Genomic DNA, 27091 nt, shown 5'->3' on the forward strand with positions numbered 1-27091 from the left:
GTGAATGAAATGGCATTTAAAGGCAGGATCAGTACTATATTCTCTAATCCCCCTCCCAATTCAAAAAAGATAAAAAATTCCCAGACAAGATGAGCCCTGGAAATACAGGGGTTTTTTTGTTTTTGGTTTTGGTTTTTTTTTGCCCAAAGGAGTACAGCTATGATGGGTTTCACCAATTAATAAATTAGTACATACAGCACACATTCCTTCATGGAGATAACAGAAAGTCAATGAAACTGGTGCCTTGCACATCTTAATATCTTTCAATATCTTTAATATCAGGGATAGCAAGCCCTACTGTTGATTTAACAGAACAATATTAATGAAGGAAGAAGAGAGCTAAGCTACCCGAGGGGTCATGATTGAGGCTTATCTTCTATCCTTTGGAGTTCTGGTTTCCATAGAAAAATGTGACTTTATTTCCCATTCTTGACACATGAGAACAATTATTTATATTGGGGACAGAGGCAGAACTGTTTCATGAGAATTCCTGGGATTATGTTAGGTAAATCTAGATTCGAATCTGTTCCTGCTGCTTCCTCACTATTGCCTGGTAAGAGACTTGCTCACTTCCCAAATGAGAGTGACAGCACAGTGGCTGCGACCTGACTACCCACCATGTGCAGGCTCCAGTCCCACACTGCCCTGCACCTTTGTGTCAGTCCCACTGCAGACCTGGAAGGTGGGTGCCGTCACTGTCCCCATCTTACAGAGGGAGAGCACGGGGACACAGAGAGGGTGAGACGCACGATTAGAGCTATCTGACTCTAAAGCCTGGCTTCTCTCCCTGACTCCATAGAGCCCCTTCAATACAATAGCTTCCTCCCAGGTCTGTAGGGGGTTTCAGACGATTATCACAGTTAAGTGGATAGGAATGCTTAGCACAGGGCCAAGCTCCACCAGCCAGCTTCCTTCCGGTCCCACCTTGCTTTCCACTAGACCCTGATTTCTTCAGGAGAAAGGACTATAATTTCACTTTTATTCCCCCCACTAGGACAGTCCTGGTACCTTGGCATATGGGAGTCATTCAAAAGGTTTTACTGAGTCAGTGAATGACTGATTCAATTGGTAACTGAATGTGTATTACCACATATGTCAGGCACAATACTAAGAACTCGCACACCAGGGAAAACATTTGCTAAGGGCACTTTTCCCTAAAGACACACATTTTAGTTCACTCTATCTGCCCAGCTCTATCCTGTTTTGCTTCAGGGACTGCTCTGTTATCTAGAATAGAAACCTACCCAAGAGAGGCCACATCAGCCCCCAGCATTCACAGACAGCCGAGAACAGAGGGCCTCTTTGTGTGCGCTTGCCTTCATTTCTGTGCAATTAGAGGGAAACTCCTTCAGGTAAATCAAAGAGAAATTCTCTGCAAACTTTTGCTTCAGAACTTACATTTCAATTATCCTATTCTTAAAACAGGATTTTGGCATAAAGGTTGCTGACCTTGGTTTCTAAATACAAAGCCTTCAGACTTTTCATTGAAATGTAATGACTGTTCAAGTGGCTTTTAAATATAACATTGCTTTAAAAAAGAAAAGTTATCTTTCTGGTAGTCTTACTGATAAAAAAACAAAAAAAAAAAAAGAAGAGAAAGAAAAGTTATCTTACCCCATCATATTAATGCTGCTAAACAAAGAAAAGACATAAAGCTATCAGAATGAACATGCATTGTTACTTCTATGGACTATAGAGATAAGTATTATCTTGTGGCATCTAAGCTCTGATATACCATTCAGATAGAAATACAATTTTTAGAACAAATTCAATTTTAGGATTGTTCTGAAAATAGTTTTGTTGATAGATGAGACCCAGAAACAGTTACATCACTGACAGTTAATAAAATCAATTTAAATGGTTTTATTATTTACATAAGAAGTCCTGAATGCCTGAGGAAAGGATGTCTGAGAAAATCTTTTGCTGGCAATTTACTGAAATCTATCTGTAAGAATATTTCAAGAATTCCAGAAGTTGCACTGTTTTCTATTTTTATGCTTTCCCAATCTCACTATTACTCTCTCTGGTGCCTTGGAAAAAATTATAGAGTGTCATTTTATGAGAGAGTGATATCAAGTCTAAAACCATATTAATAAACAACTCTCAACAAAAGACAACCCTAAAATTACATCAGCTTTGATGTGGAAATAGATGTGTTTTCTGATGAAATTCAACACCTCATTAGTTTGTTTTTAGTCTCAGTTCTGAAAAAGAAACACATCGTATGTAACAGAAATCATCTTTTTTTAAAAAAAAAACTACAGATTTTTCCTTTTGGTAATGATAGCGTAAGACCATAATAAATGACTCCCACACAAAAAACAACTATAAAATCTGCTGATAATAGGCCAGGTGCGGTGGCTCACACCTGTAATCCCAGCACTCTGGGAGGCCGAGGCGAGTGGGTCACTGGAGGTCAGGAGTTCGAGACCAGCCTGGCCAACATGGTGAAACACCATCTCTACTAAAAATACAAACATTAGCCGGGCGTGGTGGCACACGCCTGTAATCCCAGCTACTTGGGAAGCTGAGGCAGGAGAATCACTTGAACCCAGGAGGCAGAGGTTGCAGTGAGCCGAGATCATGCCACTGTACTCCAGCCTGGGTGACAGAGCATGACTCTGTCTCAAAAAAAAAAAAAAAAAAAAAAAAAATCTGCTGATAATACATGAAGGCAGTGGAGAACGAACAGAAGCAGGTAGAGTTGCAGCAAGTACATATAAGCAGGAGGGCAGTTATACAAAGTCAGTTCCCATCGTCACAGTTTTCAGCCTGCCTGGAGCTAAGGGTAGTCTACATAGCACATGTGGAGTGGTGGGCACAAGGCAGTATTTCTGGCCAAGAGAACCAGAAAACTGAAGCTGGGGAATATTTGGCTGCTGAAGAGGCAGGGAGCTCCCAGAAAGAAACAAGAGAGAGAGGAGATCTTCTCTGTGTATTCAGATCTCTTACCAATCCTTGAACAACATATGTACAGAATAGGCTTGAAGCAGTTCAGCTAAAGACAAAATATCTGAATGGAGACCAAACTTTCTGTCCCTCCTCCCCTCAAATTTTTTTCTTGGTATTCAGTATGTTGAGGAATTTTAAATTGTACCCTAGCATTATGAATGTTCAGCTGTGGTACTTTCTAGATTCTGTTACTCTGGGGATTTTGTTGTTGTTTGTTTGCTTTGTTTCAGTAGGCAATGATACATATGCTTGCTTTTGGGGAATGTGTTACCTGAAACGAACTAGAACTAGTGCTTCACACACAAAATTGATCCTAAGATGAATCAGATGTTGAAAGAAGCAAACTAGAAATTTAAAACATATTCTGTCCACAATGAATAAAAAGAGGAAATCTCAGCAAAGAAATAGAAACAATAAAAAGAGAAACAAGTGAGAATTCTGGAATAGAAAAAGATAATATTTAAAATAAAATATTTACTAGATGGACTGAATAGCTAAAGGAGATGGTAAAGGAAAGTGTAAGTGAACTGGAGGATAGATCAACAGAAATCATATAATGTGAAGAGAAAAAAAGATTTTTAAAAAATGAACAGGCCTGGCACGGTGGCTCATGCCTGTAATCTCAGCACTTTGGGAGGCCAAGACAGGTGGATCGCTTGAGGTCAGGAGTATGAAACCAGCCTGGCCAACATGGTAAAACCTCGTTTCTACTGAAAATACAAAAATTAGCCAGGCTTGGTGGTGCACACCTGTAATTCCAGCTACTCGGGAGGCTGAGGCAGGAGAATCGCTTGAACCTGGGAGGCAGAGGTTGCAGTGAGCTGAGATTGTGCCACTGCACTCCAGCCTGGATGACAGAGCGAGACTCCATCTCAAAAAAAAAAAAATGAACAGAACCTCAGAGACTTATTAGATAATATCAAACAATTCAACAGGCGTGTACATGGACTTCCAGATGGAGAGTAGAAAATGAGTGGAGTAGGAAAATAAAGAAATCATGGCCAAACAATTCCCAAATCTGATGAAAGACAGAAATTTACAGCTACAAGATTCTAAATGAACACCAACCAGAATAACTTCACACTAAAGCACATTATAGCCAAACTGCTGAAAACCAACAATAAAGAGCAAATCTTAAAAGCAGCAAGAGAAAAATGACACATCCCGTACGTGAAAATGTCAACTTGATTTACATTTGACTTTTGAGCAGAAAGCATGGAGGTCAGAAGAGTGTGGAACAGCTTTAAAGTTCGGAAAGAAAATAACTGTCAGCCCAGAATTATACATCCATCAAAAATACTCTTTGAGAATGAAGTTGAAATAAAGACATTTTCAGGTAAAAGAGAACCAAGAGAAATCACTGCCAGCAGAACTGCACTCTAAGAAGTGATAAAGTGAGTTCTTCTGTGTGAAGGGATATGATACCAGACAGAAACTCAGGTCCACAGAGAAGAGTAAAGAACATCAGAAATGGTAAAAATAAACATTGGTGTAAATACAAAAAAAAAACAACAGCTTTATCTTTTTGTTTTTTTCCTCTTAATTCCCTTACAAGCCCTTATAATTGTTTAAAGTATAAATTATAACACCTTTCTAGCCAATTGTACTCTGCAGAAAACATGCAGCTTCTCTGACATGAAGACTTAAAGTCCCTGCCCCAAACAGGACCCCAAACAACTTTTCTGATGCTTATTGACAAGGAAGAGGAATGAGATAGCGGGCATTTTGTGCATCCTTCTTCTTATTCCCAAAATTGCTAATAACGGTCAGTGTTTTAAAGTTTCCAAAGCTTTATGCCTCAGATGCTCATCCAAACACTAGGTGGCAAGGAGGTCAACATCCATGTCAAACGTATGGGCTTGCACCCATAGGTGTTTACACAGCATCCAGTTCAAGTTGCTGGCTCTGAAAATGCATGCTGAGTGCATGGAGACCCCACTGCACGGTGGGTAGGGAGCACCCTTGAAAACATCATCCTCAGAGTACTGCCACTTGATAAACCTAGCAACAGCATGCATTCCAGACAACTTGTACTTATGGTTTACGGCGAATGAGCCAGGGACTTCAGCGATCTTTTGGATGATGGCCTAGAGATACTTATCTGGGCTGTCTGTGCCTCGCACCCACTCCATAAACTTTTGGGTTTTTTCATCCTCTAGCACATGCCCCACATACTCCCTACTGACCACAAAATAGGCACTGCCTGAAAAAATGGGTGCTTCCAGCGGAGGATGCCCTTTGACAGTCCCCATGTGTGTCAGCTTTCCATTAATATCTGCATACCACTTTTTCCACCTTTCTTCTTTATTGGATGGCATCCTCTTGGCTTTGAGATTGTCTTCACCCATTAACAACTTGAGCTTCCTGACAATTTTAGGTTGGTTTTAACAGGAAAATCCATACTACAAACATGTATTAAGTACTTCCAGTCTGCACTCACTGTGCAGAAGTCCCTCACGCAGCTGAGGTCAGCCAGAACCCGATTCCACAAGGCATAAACCAGACTCTCCAACTGACAGGCCACAGAGATGTTACTGAAATGACACAATGCCCATCACTGCAGCTAAAAAGGAATCTGCTGATTTTTTTGTCCACATGAATGCAATAGAAATTCTGAGGCATGTAGATGGCTCTCCGGAGCCTGTCAAGCATTTCAATTTTATAATGAACCAGTACAGAATATGCTATTGGAAACCTCACCTCTTCCTTCTTAAGGGGTTCTACAATATATCTGCATCTCTTGCTGAAAGAAGTACATGAAGAAGTACATAACTGGTCATGTTTATAAAGTCATCAGGTATACATCAAGGGCACTTTGTAAATTTCACTGTTAGCATCTCAAGTTTTACCTTTTGGATTTCATCTACATCCCCCTGTAAAACTTTGGTGCAATTAATATGACTACTAGGATTCTCTCCAACAAGCTCCACGTATGTGACGCTTACAGATTTGGGCTTTCGATGAATCCTTAAAACAGAGGTGACTAGGGAAAAAATAAGAACCACAAAGTGGTATTTGGTGGGATAAGAAAAATGTCTCCTCCACAGCAACTGTCTCAGCATTTCAAATGCCAATCAGGGACTTTACTTTGTTAAGGGCAGTCTTCTAGGCTTTAAGTACCAACTATTTCCCCTCCATTGTGGCCTTGAGGGTTGTCAGTTTGCATTTATCAGAAGCGCAAAGGCATCTTGAAATGAAGAATGCCATATTTAGAATTAAGGAAAGTCCAGATCACTTAGGACTCTGATTCCAGGTGACATCCTGCACTTATTCCAAGTACTTTTCATGCTGTCAGGCATCTTAAATGTACTACGCATCCAGGAATAATGGTATGTCCCATAGGCTTTCGAAAAAATCTCTCCCTGGGTGGCCTGCAATGCTCAGCTGAATTTGCAGGTGCCTCGTCCACCCTGGAGCATCATCTGGCCCCAGAGCACAGGAGGTTGCCCTACCATGCAGCTTCTGCTAGCAGAAACCATGCAGGACTGCTCCCTTTGCCCATTTTTAAATAAGGTTATTTGTTTACTTACTATTGAGTTGTTTGAGTTCCTTATACGTACTGGATATTAATCCCTTATCAGATGTATGGTTTGAACATATTTTCTTCCATTCTGTAGGTTGTCTCTTAACTCTGTTCATTGTTTCCTTTGCTGTGCAGAAGCTTTTTAGTTTGATGTAGTTCTATTTGTCTATTTTTTGCTGTTGTTGCCGGTGCTTTGGGGTTCATATCCAAAAAAAATCATTGCCCAGACTAATGTCATGAGCTTTTTCCCTATGTTTTCTGATGGAAGTTTTTCAGTTTAATCCATTTTGTATTGATTTTAGTATATAGTGTGAGATAAGGATCTAATTTCATTCTTCTGCATGTAAATATCCAGTTTTCCCAAAACCACTTATTGAAGAGACTATCCTTTCCCCATTGTGTGTTCTTGGCACCTTTGTTGAAAATCAATTGATGGCAGATGCATGAATTTATTTCTGGGCTCTCTATTCTTGTCCATTGATCTACATGCCTGTTTTTATGCTAGTACCATGCTGTTCTGATTACTATATGCTGAACATCTCTAATCTTAAAACCTAAAATCTAAAATGCTCCTAAATCCAAACTGACCTATGTGATGGGTCACAGTTGAAATGCAGTCAAAACTTTGTTTCATGCACTATATATATTATTTAAAATATTATATAAAATTACCTTCAGGCCATTTGTATAACGTGTATAAGAAACATAAAGAATTTCATGTTTAGACTTGGGTCCCATCATCAAGATATCTTATTATAAATACATAAATATTCCAAAGTCCAGAAAACCTAAAATCCAAATACTTCTGGTCCCAATCATTTCAGATAACTGATACTCAGCCCGAATAGCTTTATAGTAGCTCAGGAAGTGTGATATCTCTGGCTTTGTTCTTTTTTTTTTTTTTTTTCTCAAAATTGCTTTGGCTATTCAGGGTCTTTTGTGGTTCCATACAAATTTTAAGATTTTTTTCTATTTCTGTGAAAAATGTCAGCAAAATTTTGATAGGGATTGCATTCAACCTGTAGATCTCTCTTTAGGTATTATGGACTTTTTAACAATATTAATTCCTCCAGTCCATGAACATGGGATATCTTTCCATTTATAGTCATGTACCACATAATGATATTTTGGTCAATGATGAACTCCACATATGACAGTGGGCCCCATCATATTTTATAGAAGCCAAAAACCTCTATCACCTTGTAATTTGTATTACAAGTGTCTAGAACACTGAGTAAAGTTTGCAACCTAGGAGGAATAGGCTACACCAGATAGCCTAGGTATGCAGTAGGCTATACCATCTAGGTTTGTGAAAGTACTGTACATGCCATGATGCTAACACAACAATGAAACAACCTAACAATGCATTTCTCAGAATGTTTCCCTGTCATTAAGTGATGCATGACTGTATTTGTGTGTTCTTCAATTTCCTTCATCAATGTTTTATAGTTTTTAATGTACAAGTCTTTCACTTCCTATAGTTGGAGCTTTCCAATACCCCGTTTTCATTATTTGCTAGAAAAACTAGACAAAAATAAGCAAAGATATATAATATCTGTGCAACATTCCACATTGATTTAATTGATATTTATAGAATACTCAACTCAACAATGACAGAACACACATTCTTTTCAAATGCACCTGGTATGTTTTCCAAGTTAGATGCTGGGCCATAAAATAAACCTCATTAATTTAAAATAACTGAAATTATACAGAGTGTGCTCTCTGACCATTAATGGAATTAAATTTGACCTCAATAAGAGTAAAATAAACAGAGAAAGCTCATATGTTTTGGAATCAAATAAGTAAGTCATAGGTCAAAGAAGAAATCATTGATAAATGAGAAAATGTTTTAAACTGAATTATAACGAAAATACATAGGGATGCTGCTAAAGAAGTTCTTAGAAATTTATAGTTTGTGTTAGAAAATAAGAAAAATTTGAAATGAATAATTTGAGTTCTCACCTTAAAAATTAGAAAAAGAAAATCAGATTAAACCCAAAGAAAAGGGAATACAGTAATAAAGAGCAAAATAAAAAAAATAGGATTCAAAAAAATAGAGCAAATGAATGAACCAGAAGCTAGTTCTTTGAAAAGATCAGTAAAATTTACAAGCCAGACAGAGAGAGAAGGAATGACAAAGAAAGAACACACATATTACGAGTATCAGGCATGAAAGAGGGGAATAGATCCTACATACATTAAAATGGTAAAAAGGGAATATCATGATTAAAATGATTGGTGATACCGGCCGGGCGCGGTGGCTCATGCCTGTAATCCCAGCACTTTGGGAGGCCAAGGCGGGCAGATCACCTGAGGTCAGGAGTTCAAAACCAGCCTGGCCAATACGGTGAAACCCCATCTCTACTAAAAATACAACAAAAAAATTAGCCAGGCATGGTGGCAGGCGCCTGTAGTCCCAGCTACTTGGGAAGCTGAAGCAGGAGAATGGCTTGAACCCAGAAGGTGAAGGTTGCAGTGACCCGAGATTGTGCCACTGCACTCCAGCCTGGGCGACAGAGCAAGACTCCGTCTCAATAACAACAACCAAAAAAAAAAAAAAAGAAAGAAAGAAAAGAAAAAAATGACAGGTGATATCAAGTGTTGCAGATAATGTAGAGAAACTGGAACTTTTATATATTGCTAGTAGAAACACAAGTGCTATGCCAGCAAGATATGAATGTATACCACTTGTGTTCCTATCAGCAATATATGAAGGTTCCAGTTTCATATAGGGCAGTATCTTATAAAATTAAACATGTGCTTAAATAGGACCCAGCAATCCTACTCCTAGGTATTTACCTAAGGAAAATGAAAACTATGCCCACACAGAGATTTGCATGTAATGCAGCATTATTCATAGTGTGCCAGCACTGGAAACAGCATGAGTACCTGTGGATGAATCAACCAGTAAATCCATACTGAGGAATAGTACTCAACAATCAAAATGAAAAAAAAAAAACAATACATGCAACAACATGAACGAACCTCAAAAACATTCTGCTAAGTGAAGGAAATGAAGCACTCACAAAAAACTACATACTTCCATAAAAGACAAAATCATAGTGTCAAAACAGATCTGTATTTTTTGGGTCTGGTAACCAGGGAAGTGGCTCAACTAGTAAGAAGAATGAGAAAACTTTTCAGGGTAAATAGAACTGTTAAATATCTTCATTGTGGTAGTGGTTAAAATGGCTGTATATAATTACCAACATTCATCAAACTGTACAATTAAAATAGGTGAATTTTATTGCATATAAATTATATCTCAATAAAGCTGGAAACAAAAGGAGTTCCCTCAAATCAACTACTCTTAGACTGTCCATGATTAGACGACATTAAAAGGTATCTTGTCAGAGGGCGCAGTGGCTCAAGCCTGTAATCCCAGCACTTTGGGGGGCCGAGTTGGGCGGATCACGAGGTCAGGCGTTTGAGACTAGCCTGGCCAACATGGTGAAACCCCGTTTCTACTAAAAATACAAAAATTAGCCAGGCGTGATGGCATGTGCCTGTAATCTCAGCTACTCAGGAGGCTGAGGCAGTTGAATCGCTTGAACCAGGGAGGCGGAGGTTGCAGTGAACCAAGACTGCACCACTGCACCCCAGCCTGGGTGACAGAGTGAGACTCCATCTCAAAAAAAAAAAAAAAAAAAAGGTATCTTGTCCAACTCCACGGCTATAGGTTGAATTCTGTCTACCCAGAAAAAGATATATTGAAGTCCTAACTCCCAGTACCTCAGAATGGGACCTTATTTGGAAAAAGGTCTGTACAGAAGTAATCAAGTTAAAATGTGGTCATTAGGGTGGGCCCTAATCCAGTGTGACTGGTGTCCTTATGAAAAAGGGAAATCTGGACACAGTGGCATACACACACAGGCAGACACAGAGGGAGAGCTCCACGGAATGGCAAAGGCAGAGACTGGAGTGCTGCATCTAGAAGCCAAGGGAAGCTTGAGGCTACCAGAAGCTGGGAGAGAAGATGAAACAGTTCATTCCCTAGCACCTTCAGAGGGAGTGTGGCCCTGCCAACACCTTGATTTTAGACTTCTAGTCTCCAGAGCTGTAAGACAATAGATTTCTGTCGTTGTTAGCCACCTAGTTGATGGTGCTTAGGAAACTAGTACATACCCATTTGATACCAATCAGGTAGATCAGGGGTCCCCAACCCCTGGGCCATGGACTGTACTCATCCCTGGCTTGTTAGGAAGTCGGCCGCACAGCAGGAGGTGAGTGCTCCACCTCCTATCAGATCAGCAGCAGCATTCGATTCTCATAGGAGCGCAAACCCTATTGTGAACTGTGCATGTGAGGGATCTAGGTTGCGCGTTCCTTATAAGAATCTAACTCATGACTTGATGATCTGAGGAGGAGCAGTTTCATCCTGAATCCATGCCCCAACCAGGTCCGTGGAAAAATTGTCTTCTACAAAACTGGTCCCTTGTGCCAAAAAGCCTGGGGACCGCTGCTGTAGACCATACTAACCACATTGTCCAGTTTCATGAGGAATCTGTCTGAGATGAGAACAAACCCCACAAACAATCAGAAGCATACACAGCAACCCAAAAGAAGCAAGTTGGCTAGTTAAGTGCCAGCTTCTTCCGGTACAAAGCAAGAGTCACCTGGAAGTAATTTTAATTTTCATCAGAAATGTTTTATAAACATAAAATAGATCATCACTGTATTTAAAGTGCATATACTCCTAATCCTTCACTTCAACATTCAAAATAGGCTGGCAGGAAACCCAAGAAATAGGTGGCTACAATGTTCTCAATTTCAAAAAGCAGTGTGCATACAGAGTCAACGAAGACAATGGACTATGGGGTGTGGGAAGGTGGAGGGGACGACAAAGACATACCTGTCTGTAAATGAAATGTGAACAAGTTCACTTCCCCACAGGCTAATGCCAGCCTCCCATGCAAAGTTATTAAACAAAATCATAAGAAATTATTGATTTTACTGAATCCTCTTGAAGTTAAGACTTTGAAAACAATTTGTATTGATATAAAGTTCTCCCCACATATGGAAATCTTGCTTTCAGTTTACCACGAGAAGCTTTTTTTGGTCTCTCTCCCCAACCCCCTCGGCAGATTCTGTTTCTCTATTAACATTGACAGTGTAGCCACTACATAGGATTGGCACATGCAATCAACCTACCTCTTGTGATGAAGGCAGGGCCCCCTCACAGGTGACACAGTATCTCAGGTGAGCAGGATTTCCTGTACCACAGGCCCGGCAAATTACCTTCTCCTTAACAACAAAAAATAAGAAATACATGTTCCTCTGAGCAAACAACTGTGCAAAGAAATCATCAACCAGTCTTTTCTGTCAGTCATTCAGCTACAGGCCCTATTATTGCACCCAGGCTCTGAAGACTGGATTGGTTTAGGAGTTACTGTAAATAGTGTCAGACAAATATCTGTAGGTTTTTTTGGTTTGTTTTTTTTCCATTTGTTTTTGTAGAGATGGGATCCGACTGTGTTGCCCAGTCTGGTGTCCAGCTCCTGGCCTCAAGTGATCCTCCCACTTCAGCCCCCTAAAGTGTTGGAATTATAGGTGTGAGCCACCATGCCCAGCCTGAATGTAGTTTTAAAAGAAACAAAACCACAAACAAACAAACCCACTGAAAAGAGTATTTGTTTGGTTTTCAAAAGGTAAGTTGGAAATTCTGCACTGGTTATGTGTAAGGTTGTGTGTGTGTGTGTTTCTCCAGTGTGAAAACCATCACACTGAGTAGACGTTCCATTTCACGGCTTAAACAGTAAACAGAAAGACCCTAGACCAGCAAGGGATTATCTGTGTGTTTACAAGTAATCTGGTTCTTGGACTGGGGTTTGCCCTCTGGGGCTTCATGTTAAATATGAATTTAGGTTTGCTCTGTAGTTTTTACTTAGAAATAGAAGAAGTGAAAAGACTGGCAAAGAAAGAGAGTGGTGGCCAGGTGCAGTGGCTCACGCCCATAATCCCAGCACTTTGGGAGGCTGAGGCGGGCGGATCACAAGGTCAGGAGATTGAGACCATTCTGGCTAACACGGTGAAACCCCGTCTCCACTAAAAATACAAAAAAATTAGCCGGGCGTGGTGGCGGGCGCCTGTAGTCCCAGCTGCTGGGGAGGCTGAGGTAGGAGAATGGCGTGAACCCGGGAGGCGGAGCTTGCAGTTAGCCGAGATTGCGCCACTGCATACCAGCCTGGGTGACAGAGCAAGACTCCATCTCAAAAAAAAAAAAAAAAAAAGAAAGAGAGTGGTAAGTACAACTAAATTTTTTTTTTTTTTTTTTTTGAGATGGAATCTCCCTCTGTCGCCCAGGCTGGCGTGCAGTGGCAAGATCTCAGCTCACTGCAACCTCTGCCTCCCGGGTTCAAGCGATTCTTCTGCCTCAGCCTCCTGAGTAGCTGGGACTAGAGGCGCATGCCACCATGCCTGGCTAATTTTTGTATTTTTAGTAGAGACAAGGTTTCACCATATTGGTCAGGCTGGTCTCAAACTCCTGGCCTCGTGATCTGCCCACCTCAGCCTCCCAAAGCGCTAGGATTATAGGCGTAAGCCACTGCGCCCGGACGTAAGTACAACTTTCTAAGTCAGGACCCTGGGGTTACATTGCAACACAGAGAAAAACAAAAGACAAAGAAATGATGGTAAAAATAGTCTGGAGTTCAGCTATCAGAGGTTTTCTAACACGTTTAGTTACTGACCACTATTCTCTCAGGATACAATCTTTTCCCATTGATAATGACCAGTGGTGCTCAAGTGTTCCTTTCTAGTCCAGCACTGTGGTCCCTAGGTGTCCTGAAACTAATATATCAAACAGTGTGTTCAGAAGCTGGTACAGGTAAAGTGGATGATCATGAAAAAGAAAGCCCAACTCCCAGGGTTTTATTTCCACCACCACCAGGTAGCTCTAGGGAGTCCCAGCCTTTCAAAGTCTGGTTAACTCCATTTTAGTGGAAGATTCCAAAGTTTTCCTAGGCACTGAGCCAACGCATCACAGTTGCCAATCTAAACAACTCCTAAAGGGCAGAGGCTAACTGACAGCTATTAAAAATGGCAAAGAATCACACTCTTGCTCTCAATGGTTCCTGACACTCCCTGGGGGCCAACATTCTTCAAAGTTACTTAAAGTTGCCACAGCATAATCAGCAATTGGCCAGCATTTATCTATGAGATTTAGGGCCGTGACTTTCCTGAAGATGTTGCCTCAGAAAAGAGCTGGTGAAACCCACTGAGAAATGAGACAAATTTCCTGTCTCCATGTTAAAAAATACTGAGATCAAATAAAAGTAATCTTGCTGGGTGCCACAGAAAATACTTCCTCTAGGAAGAGAAAACTGGAGAACAACTAAAATTGCTTACTTCTCAAATCCAACGGCTTCCTTCAAGACCTCACCTTGCAGGGCTCATAATCCAAAACCACTTCTCATAACTTTGCCCAGTGCATACTCTGCCCAATACCTGCCCTGCCTTACAAAACCCTGTTTTTTTTTTATTTTAATTAATAAACTTTAAACTTTATTTTTAGAGCAGTTTAAGGTTCACAGCAAAATTGAGTGGAAATTACAGAAGATTCTCATATACCCTGTCCCATGCCACAGACACGGCCTCCCCCACACTATGGACATCCCACACCCAAGTGGTACATTTGTCACAACCAATGAACATCACTGACACATCATGATCACCACAGCCCATGGTTTACATTACAGTCCAGCACTAACTCCCTTTAAATATCTTTCCCTGCCTTCCTTCTTCTGAGATACTACTATGAACTTGTCTAAGTGATGGTCTACCTTACTGCATCAGTTCTATTAAACATAGTTTTCTTGGTTGACGGGTTTTTCTATGTTTTTATTTGTGGAGACTTTTGACACCATGCCGTGGCTCACTTCTTTCTAGAGCAGTGACCACAACCCACAGTTAGAAATCATTTTATATCACAATCCACTACACTCATAAATTCACAGATGTCTGTGGAGGTGATTTGGAATTGAGGCCACCATCAGATGGCCTTAATGGGGATGGCAAACACCTATGATGAGAACTTTTAAAAAGTCAATATCCTCATTTGGTATTTCATCCACAGCCTTTGCAACATACTGTCTAGTTGAATGATTCTAAGCTATTTAACAGAGCTACTTAGTCACTGGGATGAAACTTTTCCTTTTAAAATAGTTGAAAGAGGAGAACAATTTTCAAACTCCCAAGTGATAAGCTTTAAGTGACACAATTAAAAAGGAAGAACATTGAAAACAAACTAGTAGGTCATTGCAAACTTAATCTCAAAACTGACTAAGATAAAGTTCTGCTTGATGTGCAGTTACGGTTACACTGGCCTTAACCCCAAATCACGGTGTGAGAGGCTGGGACTCACTGAAGGCACCTGTGCCTCAGGCACAGGAATTATCAGCTCTTTTCAGGAGTATCCCAGACCTAAGCCTCACAAATTCTAAGAACCACAAACATGACTGAAGTCCTGGAGGTATACTGCATGCTGCTCGTAAAATCCCAAAGGAAACTGTAGTAGCTCTTCTTGATAAATGTGTTGAGTTAACATCTTCTGGTAAACAGGGATGCTAAAAATTAGTTTTCAACTTTAGAAAATGGCCAATGGAGGCCAGGTGCGGTGGCTCACGCCTGTAATCCCAGAACTTTGGGAGGCCAAGGTGGGAGGATCATGTGAGCCCAGGAGTTCCAGACCAGCCTAGGCAACAAGGTAAAACCCCATCTCTACAAAAAACAGAAAAATTAGCCTGGCGTGGTGGCATATGCCTGTGGTCCCAGCTACTTGGGGGCCTGAGGTAGGAGGATCACTTGATCCCGGGAGTTCAGGCTGCAATGAGCCATGATCGTGCCACTGCACTCCAGCCTAGGCGATAGAGTGAGATCCTGTCTCAAAAAAAATTAATAATAAAAATAAAAAAAGAAATGGCCAATAGATGCATTTGTTAAGTGAAACAAATAAGTTGCGAGGAAAAGTATATAACATGATTTCATTTTGTTTAAAAAACCAAACCAAACCAAATCTAAATGTATGAATATACATAAATATGTTTCTGTGAATCTAGAAAAATATATAAAAGGACACTCTAAGCTGCTAACACTGGTTATTTCAGAGAAATAGAAATGGAGGTAGAGTGAAGAAATTATACACTTTTTGGTATATCTTTGGATTATTTCATTTGTTACCAAAAATTGGGTATTAATTATTTTAAATAAATAAGTTGTAAAATCCTCTCTTATTCTGAAATAGGTATCTTTGCCAGAGGTCAAATACAGAAACTTCTGCTGGATCTTCTAATTCCGGCAGGAAAAAAAAAAAATCTGATAGAGCAAAATTCCTCAGCATTAACAGTGCCTTAAATCCACACAAGACTGCAACTACCATGGAATCTGTCTTCATCATAGAAGGAAGAGCGCAGATGGTGCTTTTGCACTCGGTGGAGTGAGCTAGAGACCAACGCAGAAAGGGGACGGGAGCTGTCAGTGGCATGCTGCCACCTGCCGGGAGGTAAAGCTTGCTGACTTCCCTGAGTAGTTCACATGAGTATTCCCACCAACTTCAGAGGTGGCTGGGTGAGAATGTTATCTCAAAACCTGTCACCCTTATGACATCTGGAAGAGGCACTGGAATGAAGATCGTCAGGCCAGGGTTTCCAAACAGATGTCCTTCTGTGAGTAGAAGCAGTAATAGTGATTGTCTGGCATAAAAAGTCACACACTTCTCTCCAGGATCAGAGGTTATGATGATAAAAGTCTCTCTACAAATCAAGTCTGGTTAAAACCTGTCCCCACATTCAACCCTCAGGGCCCACAGGGAAAAATCTGAGCTACAAAGTCTGGTAGAGAAGGTGCCATCTCCCATAACCCACAGCACCCCAGCATTGTTGCAGCCCAGCAAAACCAAACTCCTTGCAAAGTTTTGAGGCAAATTTTCTAAATCTCATCTTTGAATTCATTATTGATTTCCTCATTATATGTTCTAACTTTGTCTCACCTATGGAGTAGAAATAAGTTATAAAATTATTCCTATTATAACTTATTATAAGTTATAAAAATGTCTCTTATAAAAATTGCCCTGCAAGAAAGAGGCCATTCCTGGATTTAATGCTGCTTATCACTGTAGAAGTCCTGTGTTTATTCTCAATATAGGATTTACAACAAATTGAAGGGAAAAATTACTTACACGTACCCTTGTGTCTCTCTGCCTTCCCATAAAATGGGAAGAACTCTAGATTTCAAATACTGAAGATGATATTATATATATTGAGTTTGGGTCACAACTAACACTTACCCCTATTCTTCCTGTTCTGAATAGTCCAAAGAGTTTGCAGTGATATTATCTTCAAACATCCTGAATAAATGTATTAATAAGAATAGATACGCTGTGATTGACAGAGCACCCAAAATAACACAGGCTTAAATAAGAGAAGAATAGATTTCTCTCTCCAATATATAAGAAGTCTGGAGACAGACTTCCAGGACTGTATAGTGGCTTCCTGCAGTGGCTTTTTAAGCATCTTAAGATTTAAAATAGTCATTGAACAAAAAGATTAGTAAATTTTCCTCTACCTGACTTTGGCCTGGCCAGTTATTCAAAATCTCATTTCTGAAGGCTCACACAGCCTTGTACACTTGTGAACTCTTCATGCTAAGGGGAGCTTGAAAGTGAAAGAAAAAGTGAATTTATCTTTTCTCTGAATATATTTTGCCCATATACAACCCACAAGGCCATTTTAGGAGTGTTATGGCCTGTACATAATGCCATGTATTTCCCTTATTGCTAAAAATTCTTGGTTTTTTAATCCCCCAAATTCCCTCTATTAAATCTATTTTATCCTCTAGTGACCTTTACTTGGGATTAAAGAGGAAGTAAATGGGACTGTAAATTGAAGAATGGAGAAAATATTTAATTGTATGTTTAAAAATTCTATCAAAAAAATGTTCACAGTATGATATTTTTTGAGCAAAGTTTTTTGGATGTAAGTGATGATACACAACTTTTTCTTCCATGTGACTAGTTCTAGTCATTCTTTTTCTCCATAATAAGAACCTATAATCAAATAAGGCAAACAAAAGTATGAAGCTACTTTAAGGACAAAATTATAAATCAATACTAATTGCAATGTTGGAGTTTAAATATATGAAGTAAAATTGTCTTCGTCAGCTGTAGTGCAATTTGCCCTCCAAATCCATGTTCAGGGAATACAATCCTACATATCCCTCTTAATATTATAGATCCTATTGGCAAATTAAACTCTTGGACAGCATACCTTACTAAAAATGAGAATGGATTTTGCTCATGTATATTAGCTTATCAATTGTTACCCCATCCTGGCGGGCATGGTGGCTTATGCCTATAATCCAGCACTTTGGGAGGCTGAGGTGGGCGGATCACCTGAGGTCATGAGTTTGAGACCAGCTTGGCCAAGATGATAAAAACCCATGTCTACTAAAAATATAAAAATTAGCCATGTGTGGTGGTGCATGCCTGTAGTCCCAGCTACTCGGGAGGCTGAGGCAGGAGAATCACTTGAACCGAGGAGGTGGAGGTTGCAGTGAGCTGAGATCGCACTACTGCACTCCAGCCTGTGTGACAGAACAAGATTCTGTCTCAAAAAAAAAAAATTGTTACCCCATCCCACCAGCTGAAAAAGGACACACACCTGTTCAAACATTACTATGTATTTCATTCATGTTTTTACAGAATCACATTTCATTACCTTCAAGTGGAGGCTTGCCTGTGGCTGCAGCTGTAGAGCAAGAGGGGCCTCACACACTACGCAGATGGGAGTGTTCATGGGTACCAAGCTTCTGCATTCTGCACACAAGCCCATCTGCACAAGGAAAAGGTCTGGTTTATCTTGCACATAAAAACTGAAGGTATGAATAGATCTTAGAATGTAAGGTTTGGTCTATGGCCATACCACCCTGAACATTCCCGATCTCATCTGATCTCAAAACCTAGGCAGGTCGGGCTTGGTTAGTACTTGGTGGAAGAATGTAAAGTTTGATTTGTTTTTGTAAAACAATTTTTAAAATAATTACCTTTATGATGGATATGCTAATTACTCTGATTTGACCACTACACATTATTTGTATCAAATAACACTATGCACCCCATAAATATGTACCATTACTATGTGTCAATTAAAAAGTAAATAATATAAAATAAAATAACAATAATTACATTTATTATTTTATTCCTATTAAGAGTAAAAACATGTTCATTGTAGAAAAGACAGATGTTCAAAAAAAAGAGAAAAATATCCATAGGAAATTGTAGCATGATGGAATGAGGAGGTCTATAAATCCTCTTCCCAAAAATGAATCACAGGCCGGGTGCAGTGGCTCATGCCTGTAATCCCAACACTTTGGTAGGCTGAGGTGGGTGGATCATCTAAGGTCAGGAGTTCAAGACCAGCCTGGTCAACATAGTGAAACCCCAGCTCTACTAAAAATACAAACATTAGCTGGGCGTAGTGGTGGGCACCTACAATCCCAGCTACTTGGGAGGCTAAGGCAAGAGAATCACTTGAAGCCAGGAGGCAGAGGTTGCAGTGAGCCGAGACCGCGTCACTGCACTCCAGCCTGGGTGACAAGAGCGAGACTCCTGCTCAAAAAAACAAAAAGCAATCATACAGTCAGATACTGCTGTCAAAAAGCAACCACTTCAGCACCCTGAAAGTCATTGAAAGGCAGATAACAAACTGAGAAGTTCCTAAAAATGACTGAACTGCAGAAAAGAACACTAAGCTCTGGGTGGTTGTTGCCTGGGCTGCCCCCTCCTCCCCTAACTCTGTCAGTTTGGTAGCTCCACCAGGGCAGGGCAGGCTGTGAAAACTAGAAGTTTTGTGGCTGCTGATGGGCAGGGATCACTTGATTTGGAGCACTGTTAAGGTGACAATTTTGGTGGCAAGCAAACAAGGAAGACCAGTGGTCCCCTAGTCTGAGATAATGAGCCTGTTAGGGGTAATCGATGCACTGACTGGCAAACTGGCCAAGGATTTAACATGGAGTTCCAGAAGGTAATTCAATGATAGGGGCTTGATAGCTCTCCACATAGCCTTAGTTGACTGGAGGCTATGCACATAAGCAATATAAACCCGAGTAGGCCCAAGCCACCCACACAGCCCCGGCTGATGGGAACTGCACGTAGAGAACTGCAAGAGAGCTCGTCATAGAGTAAAAGCTGGGGCTGGAAAACAGCCTTGAATTTGACTGTTACCCAGCCAACACACAGATCCATCAGCAGGGAGTGGAGGCCTTCCTGGATGGAGCTGCCTGTGTACAATCTCTGGCCAACTGAACACTAAGATATGCTGACGCAAAGGTAACGTCAGGCTTAAATATAAGAGAAAGAAAAAGCTGCTGCTCTACTATTTACAATAGCAAAGTCTTGGAACCAACCCAAATGCCCATCAATGATAGACTGGATAAAGAAAATGTGGCACATATGCACCATGGAATACTGTGCAGCCACAAAAAAGAACGAGTTCATGTCCTTTGCAGGGACATGGATGAAGCTGGAAGGCATCGTTCTCAGCAAACTAACACAGGAACAGAAAACCAAACACTGCATGTTCTCACTCATAAGTGGGAGCTGAACAATGAGAACACATGGACACAGGGAGGGGAACATCACACACTGGGGTCTGTTGGGGGGTGGGGGGCAAGAGGAGGAAAAGCATTAGGACAAATACCTAATGCATGTGGGGCTTAAAACCTAGATGACGGCTTGATGGGTGCAGCAAACCGCCATGGCACATGTACACCTATGTAACAAACCTGCATGTTCTGCACATGTATCCCAGAACTTAAAAGAATAATTAAAAAAAAAAAAAAGCTGCTGCTCTGTCTATGGAGTAGCCATTCTTTTGTTTCCTTACTTCTCTAATTAAGAAAAAAAATTTAAAAAAAAATAAAAAGCCTGACACTAGTGGCCATGCCTTGCAGGGGAGGCAGACATTAAAGATTTAATCCAAGTAAACAAAACACAAAACAACAACCCTCGGGGAAAAAAGTCAGAATCCAGCGTTGCTAGAATATACTACCTGACGCAGTCAAGAAAAAAATTATGAGACATGCGAAAAATAAAGTGACCTACACTCAGAGGAAAAATAGTCAATAGTCCACAGAAATTATCTCTGAGTGCCTTTACATGCTGGATTTAGTAGACAAAGATTTCAAAGCAGCTATTTTTAAAAAATGTTCAAAGAACTAAAGGAAACCACATTTGATAAAAATTAAAGTATGATGACAATGATCTGACTGGTAGGGAAGGACAGTAGAGAAACAGAAATTATTTTTTTAAAAAAAGAATTCAGTCAAAGCCTGCAGTTGAAAAGTAAAGTAACTGAAATTTTAAAAACCACCAGAGGCGGGCGCCTGTAGTCCCAGCTACTTGGGAGGCTGAGGCAGGAGAATGGCGTGAACCCAGGAGGCGGAGCTTGCAGTGAGCCGAGATAAGACTCCATCTCAAACAAACAAACAAACAAACAAACAAAAAACGCCAGAGGGACTCAACAGCAGATCGGATAACAGAAGAAAGAATCAGTGAACTTGAACAAATAGCTCAACAGAAATTATCTATTCTGAAGAACAGAGAGAAAAGACTGAAGAAAATAAGCAGAACATCAAAAACCTATGGGGCAAAATCAAGCACAGCAACAAGTACGGGAGAGAGAGAAAGGAACAGAAAAAGAATGGAAGAAACAATGGCCAATATTTCCCACATTGGAGGAAAACCAATACTCAGCAGATCCAATAAGCTCAATCAATCCCAAGAAAGACAAACACAAAGAGACCCACACTTAAACACATTATAATCAGACTGTTGAAGGTCCAAGACAAAGAGAAAATACTGAAAGTAGCAAGAGAAAAAACGACGCATCAAAAACAATGGAGAGCAGAAGGCAGTAGAATGACAAATTCAAAGGGCTGAAAGAGAAAATAATTGCTAAACCAGAATTACATCTGCAGCAAACCATCCTTCAAAAATGAAAGCAAAATAAACATTCTGACATACACGAAGACAGAGAGAAATGGCTATCAGACATGCCTTACAAGAAAAACTGAAGGAAGTTCTTCAGGCTGAAAGGAAATGACACTAGATGATCACTTGAGTTCACAGGAAGAAGTAAGAAGACCAGATATAATAAATATGAGGGCAGATACAAATGACTCCATAGAACTTTTATCTCAACTTCTTTAAATGACATAAGATTGTATAACACTGCATTTTTCAGTTTATAACATATATAGATGCAATATTTATGGTTATTACATAAAAGATAAAGAAAGGAAGACAATACTTAAGCAGTGTTATGAAAAAGAAAGAAAGGGGCCGGGTGCGATGGCTCACACTTGTAATTCCAGCACTTTGGGAGGCCAAGGCGGGCAGATCACTTGAGGTCAGGAGTTCAAGACCAGCCTGGCCAATATGGTGAAGCCCCATCTCTATGAAAAATACAAAAATTAGCTGGGCATGGTGGTGCACACCTGTAATCCCAGCAACTCAGGAGGCTGAGACAGGAGAATCACTTGAACCCAGGAGACAGAGGTTGCAGTGAGCTGAGATTGTGCCACTGCACTCACTCCAGCCTGGATGACAGAGGGAGACTGTGTCTCAAAGAAAAGAAAAGAAAGAAAAGAAAAAGAAAGAAAGAGGAAAGGAGTGAAATTTCTATATTTTAGTAGAATTGAGTTAAATTATTCTAAAATGGACTGTGATACACCCCATCTTCCATGATGTGGTTATTATGTATTACATGCCTATATCAAAACATCTCATGTACCCACAAATATATACACTATGTATCCAGAAAAATTAAAAATCAAAATTAAATAAAATAGAATGTAATAAATTGAAGTCTATATTGTAATCTCTAGAGCTTAAGATAACTTTAAAAATAATAAAAAAGTTAACAGAAGCATTAAAATGGCACACTAAAAGTAACACAAAAGAAATAACACAAAAGGCTGGGTGCTGTGGCTCACGCCTGTAATCCCAGCACTTTTGGAGGCTGAGGCGGGTGGATCATGAGGTCAGGAGATCGAGACCATCCTGGCTAACATGGTGAAACCCCGTCTCTACTAAAAATACAAAAAAATTGGCCAGGCATGGTGGCGGGTGCTTCTAGTCCCAGCTACTCGGGAGGCTGAGGCAGGGGAATGGCGTGAACCTGGGAGGTGGAGCTTGCAGTGAGCTGAGATTGCGTCACTGCACTCCAGCCTGGGTGACAGAGCAAGACTCTGTCTCAAAAAAAAAAAAAAAAAAAAAACAAAAAAAAAACCCACAAAAGAAAGCAGTAAAGGAAGGAAAAAGGAACAAAAAAGCCATGATACAAATAGCAAATAGCAAAATGGCATATGTAAATTTAACCACATCAATAATGACATTAAATAGGAATTGACTAAATATCACATTCAAAAGGCAAGGTTATTCAGAATGGATAAAAAAGCAAGATCCAACTACATGCTGTCTACTAGAAACACACCTTAAATTCAAAGACAAATAGATTGAAAGTAAAGCATAGAAAAGGCCTTACAATGCAAACAGTAACCATAAAAGAGCTAGAGTAGCTACATAAATATCAGAGAATAAAGGACTTTAAGACAAGAAATATTAGCATAGACAAAGAGACATTTTGTGATGATAAGAAGGTCAATAGTCAGGAAGATAGAACAATTATAAGTGTATATGAATGTATTAGTCTGTTCAGGCTATGATAACAAAACACCATAAAGTGGGTGGCTTGTAAACAACAGAAATTTATTTCTCAGAGTTTTGGAGCCTGAGAAGTCCAAGATCAGGGTGCCAGCAAATTCAGTATCAGGTGAGGGCTTGCCCTCTGCTTCACAGATGTTACCTTCTGTGTCTTCACATGGTGGAAAGCAAACAAGCTCCTTTGAGCCTCTCTTATAAGGGCACTAATCCCATTCATAAGGGGTTCATCATCACGACCTAATTACCTCTCAAAGACCCAACCTTCTAACACCATCACCTTGGGGGTCGGGATTTCAACATATGAATTTTGGCCAAGACACAAAGATTCAATCCATAGCACGGACATAACAACAAACCCCCAAAATACATGAAGCAAAAACTACAAGTCAGATTTGAGGTTAAGACTCCATCTATCACCTGAGCACCTAAAGTCCCAGCTTTACTGGGGGACCACAGTGGTGTTCTGAATCTCCAAGAATTAGCATGAATTTAGAGCCAGTATCTAGAAATCCCCCAAAGATTTGGGCATTTCCTTTTCCCCAGTGCACAGTCACTCAATTGAAAGCAACAAGTCCCCTTGAGAAAGTGTTCAAGGAAGACTTATGATATGTACTTGCAAAGCTCCAGGGTCCTTCCCTAAGGAGATCCAGTCTCCCCTTAAATCAAGAGACTGAATTTGTGAACTGATTTATGTCTGGAAACTGGGTAAGAAACTTGGTTCTCCAAAGCAGCGGCTCAAGTCAGTTTTTAGCTACATGACCTAGCATTTTTCAATTATAGAGACCAGGTGATGCACTAGGAGGCTGCCCATCTATCATTCCTAGGAATGCCATGTCAGATTCCTCTTACTGAAACATCATTACTGTCCTTGTCTTTGGCAGTTAAGTGCTGCCACTTGACTTCTGCCACTCTGGGATCTCACTAGCTCCAATGAGATCAGGGAGCTCATCTAAATAGCAGCATCCCCCACGATCATATCTGGCCTACAAAGGAAAGCAGCCACAGAACTTTTTAAGGATGCAGCTGCTCCTCTCACTAATGTATTCCTTGATATCTTAGTGATTGAAGTGTCTTCTGGGCCTTCTTGTGAAATGTAGGTAAGAGTTAGGGATGCAGGACACATGTATCAACCCCACTCCAACTTTCCTATTTGCCTAAGTCTCTGTATTCCCTGCTCCACATGATGCTGGGTGTTAGGGACTAAACTGTGCCCCCCAGAATTCATTATATTGAAGCCCCAGCTCCCAATGTGATTGTATTTGGAGATAGGTCCTTTAGGGAGGTAATTAAGGTTAAATGAGGTCATTACAGTGGGACTTTGATCCAGTATGACTGATGTCTTTATAAGAAGAGGAAGAGATATCAGGGATGTGTGCCCAGAGGAAAGGCCAAGTAAGGACACATCAGGAAGGCAGCCGTCTGAAAGCCGAGGAGAGAGGCCTCACCAGAAACCAAACCTGCTGGCGCCTTGATCTTAAACTTCCAGCCTGCAGAACTATGAGAAAATAAATGTCTGTTCTTTAAGCCACACAGTCTGTGGGGTTTTGCTGTGGCAACCTTAGCAAACTAATATACCTGGGAAAGTTCTGGTATCCCAATCTCATTAAACACAGGCCACTACTGAGGCCAAGCTTTAAGCAGCCAACCAAGCAAGCTGTTATAGCCACTGCAGCTGCATTATCTAACACACTAAACCCAGAATCTCTATAAGGTGTGCACATATCAATGAATTTGTACCAATTTCAAGTCATATTGTCTTCATTTAAAATCTAGTCCCACACTTATTCCCCAAGACTCTGCCACTATATATTAGTAAAATCTTCCTCTTCTTTGTGTGTGTAAGTTATTTCCTCCTGGATCACAGCATGCACCTGTCCTCCTGTAGCATGCTGGGTTGGGTCCCTAGAATGCAACAGGTGGTTGTGATGGGTTTAAACCACCCACAACCACCTGTGAGGAGAATAAACATGCCCTTTCAAGCCATCTGCCCAGGTGAGGTTATCATAAACATTTCAAGCAAATGAAGGCTGGTATCCTCAGACAGAAGGGCATCCTCAGACATAAGGGCAAACTACATCCATTGGGCGTGAGGCACAGAGTGACAAGCGTACAAGACTGTCAGTTTCATCTGGGTCCCATCTGCCATCTCTGAGTTTCAGGATCCCATCCTTTCTCAATTAATGGCCTAACTTTCACATATGAAATCTGGTGATCAGGTGAAGTTAACAGACATTATAAGTCCCCAACGTATACAATATAATTTTTGTTTGATTTTCATCAATATAACCCTGGAGCTACAAGAAATATATTATTTTGGGCTGTCATAGGAGCTCTCTGGTTCCTGTACCATGACTTAAAGGTCCTGAGCTTGTCGTTTTCTTTCTGTGAATGCTCCTATGGACTCAGGAGAATACATCCTCCACCACAGTTTTTGTAGTCATTTTCACTGCCATAGAGTCAAGTGCAGCAGCTACTTGGCCACTCAAGACACTTGCTTCAATTGGCACTTCATCACAATCAGCCACAGGTGACAGCCTGATTAACTGTGATGCCCCCTCATGCTACAGATCACCAGTGTCCCATTTCCCATTGGCAAGGAGCTCGGCACTGTTCCCAGGCAAAGGACAAGACCAAACCACTTCCAAAATCCCATTTGCAGGTTTATTTCCTGGGAACAATCCCAGTACCAATTCTGTATCAGTCAGAGTCCAATCAGGACATAGAAACCACAAGTAATTTGAACAGGAAAAGTTCATATAAATAGTTATTAACTGGTATCCAGGGATTAACTACTAATGGGTAAAGCAGATTCTACATATACAGAAATTCCAAACATAGGGAGGATCCCCTACTTCTGTGGCTGAGACAGAGAGCCGAAGGAGGATCAAATTTGGAAGAGGCACTTACTTTGCCCCACACCCAAGGCTGAAATCAGACTTCATTGAATTGAGTGTGGTTGTCACCCACTGGATGGCAGAGAAGTTCACTAAGGTGACACAGATCAGAGCCGGCAAGGAAAAAGCCGCCCACTGGGATCCAATGAAACTCATTGGGAATTCCTCATCTAGGGAACTGGCAGAACATGTTGGGAAGTCAGATACAGAGATGCGGCTGGAACTTGCTGGAAAGTTGCTACTGGGATGCCCCAAAGACTATCTGGGAAGCTGGCTGGGGTGCCAGTGGAACTCACTGAGAAGCGTCCACGGGACAACACTGAAATTCACAGGGTTCAGCACAACCAGGTGTCCTACAGGTTAGCTCACATGGCAAGAGCAAAGAGACAGGAGAGCACACACCTCTGCATCTCTTCACTGAGACTCTCCGAGAGTCGTGGGTCTAAGTAGGATCCTGCCCCCTTTGAATCCTAGAAGCCCAGCTCAGAGCAGGACACAGAAGTACTCGATAAATGGTTGTTAGCTTAAATTACAAAGCTGTTATACATTATAGTCTATTGTTGCACTAATAGAAATATAATTGGGGGGCAATCTAGGTGTTTTAAAGTTCATAATGTTAAATATTTATAATTGCTGATAACCATTCCTCCCTGTAAAAATGAAGTTAGTTGTGAAAATCCCTTTCCAGGCAAGTAGAAAATAATTTTGGTATTGCACCAACTAGTATAAACAGAGAAAAATCAACCAATGGGACTTGTTCATATTTTGTTTTCTGTATCGTCTTCTTTTGCTAACACATTTAGTCCAGAATCTCTACAAGCTGCACACATATCAGTGAATTTGGCCCAATTTGGTGTTATAGTCTGTTTTTATTTAAAATTGACTCCCACCCTTATTCCCTAAGATTCTGCCATTATATATTAGCAAAATGTTTAAGGAGTTTAAAATGTATCATTGAAGTAAATTAAATTAACTTCTACAAAAATCTTGAGCAATATATTA

The 27091-nt window shown here is 40.5% G+C and overlaps 1 protein-coding gene and 1 pseudogene across 9 annotated transcripts in view; both read right to left on the reverse strand.

Annotated features, from left to right (window-relative positions):
* DZANK1 (double zinc ribbon and ankyrin repeat domains 1) overlaps positions 1-27091 on the reverse strand; it is an 83835-nt gene that overhangs the window by 32259 nt on the left and 24485 nt on the right. For 7 of the 9 annotated variants that reach the window (XM_054541616.2, XM_024239182.3, XM_054541615.2 and 4 more), the window contains 2 exons: positions 18190-18303; positions 11630-11722 (listed from right to left, as the gene is read on the reverse strand). In XM_054541616.2, coding sequence (XP_054397591.2) covers positions 11630-11722; positions 18190-18303 — 207 coding nt within the window. The remainder of the gene's footprint in view (positions 1-11629; positions 11723-18189; positions 18304-27091) is intronic. The other 2 variants (XM_063720596.1, XM_054541614.2) reach the window with 1 other exon arrangement.
* Positions 6-11619, reverse strand: LOC129052078 (beta-1,3-galactosyl-O-glycosyl-glycoprotein beta-1,6-N-acetylglucosaminyltransferase-like; annotated as a pseudogene).

Source organism: Pongo abelii, chromosome 21, assembly GCF_028885655.2.
Source record: "Pongo abelii isolate AG06213 chromosome 21, NHGRI_mPonAbe1-v2.0_pri, whole genome shotgun sequence".
Taxonomy (NCBI): domain Eukaryota; kingdom Metazoa; phylum Chordata; class Mammalia; order Primates; family Hominidae; genus Pongo; species Pongo abelii.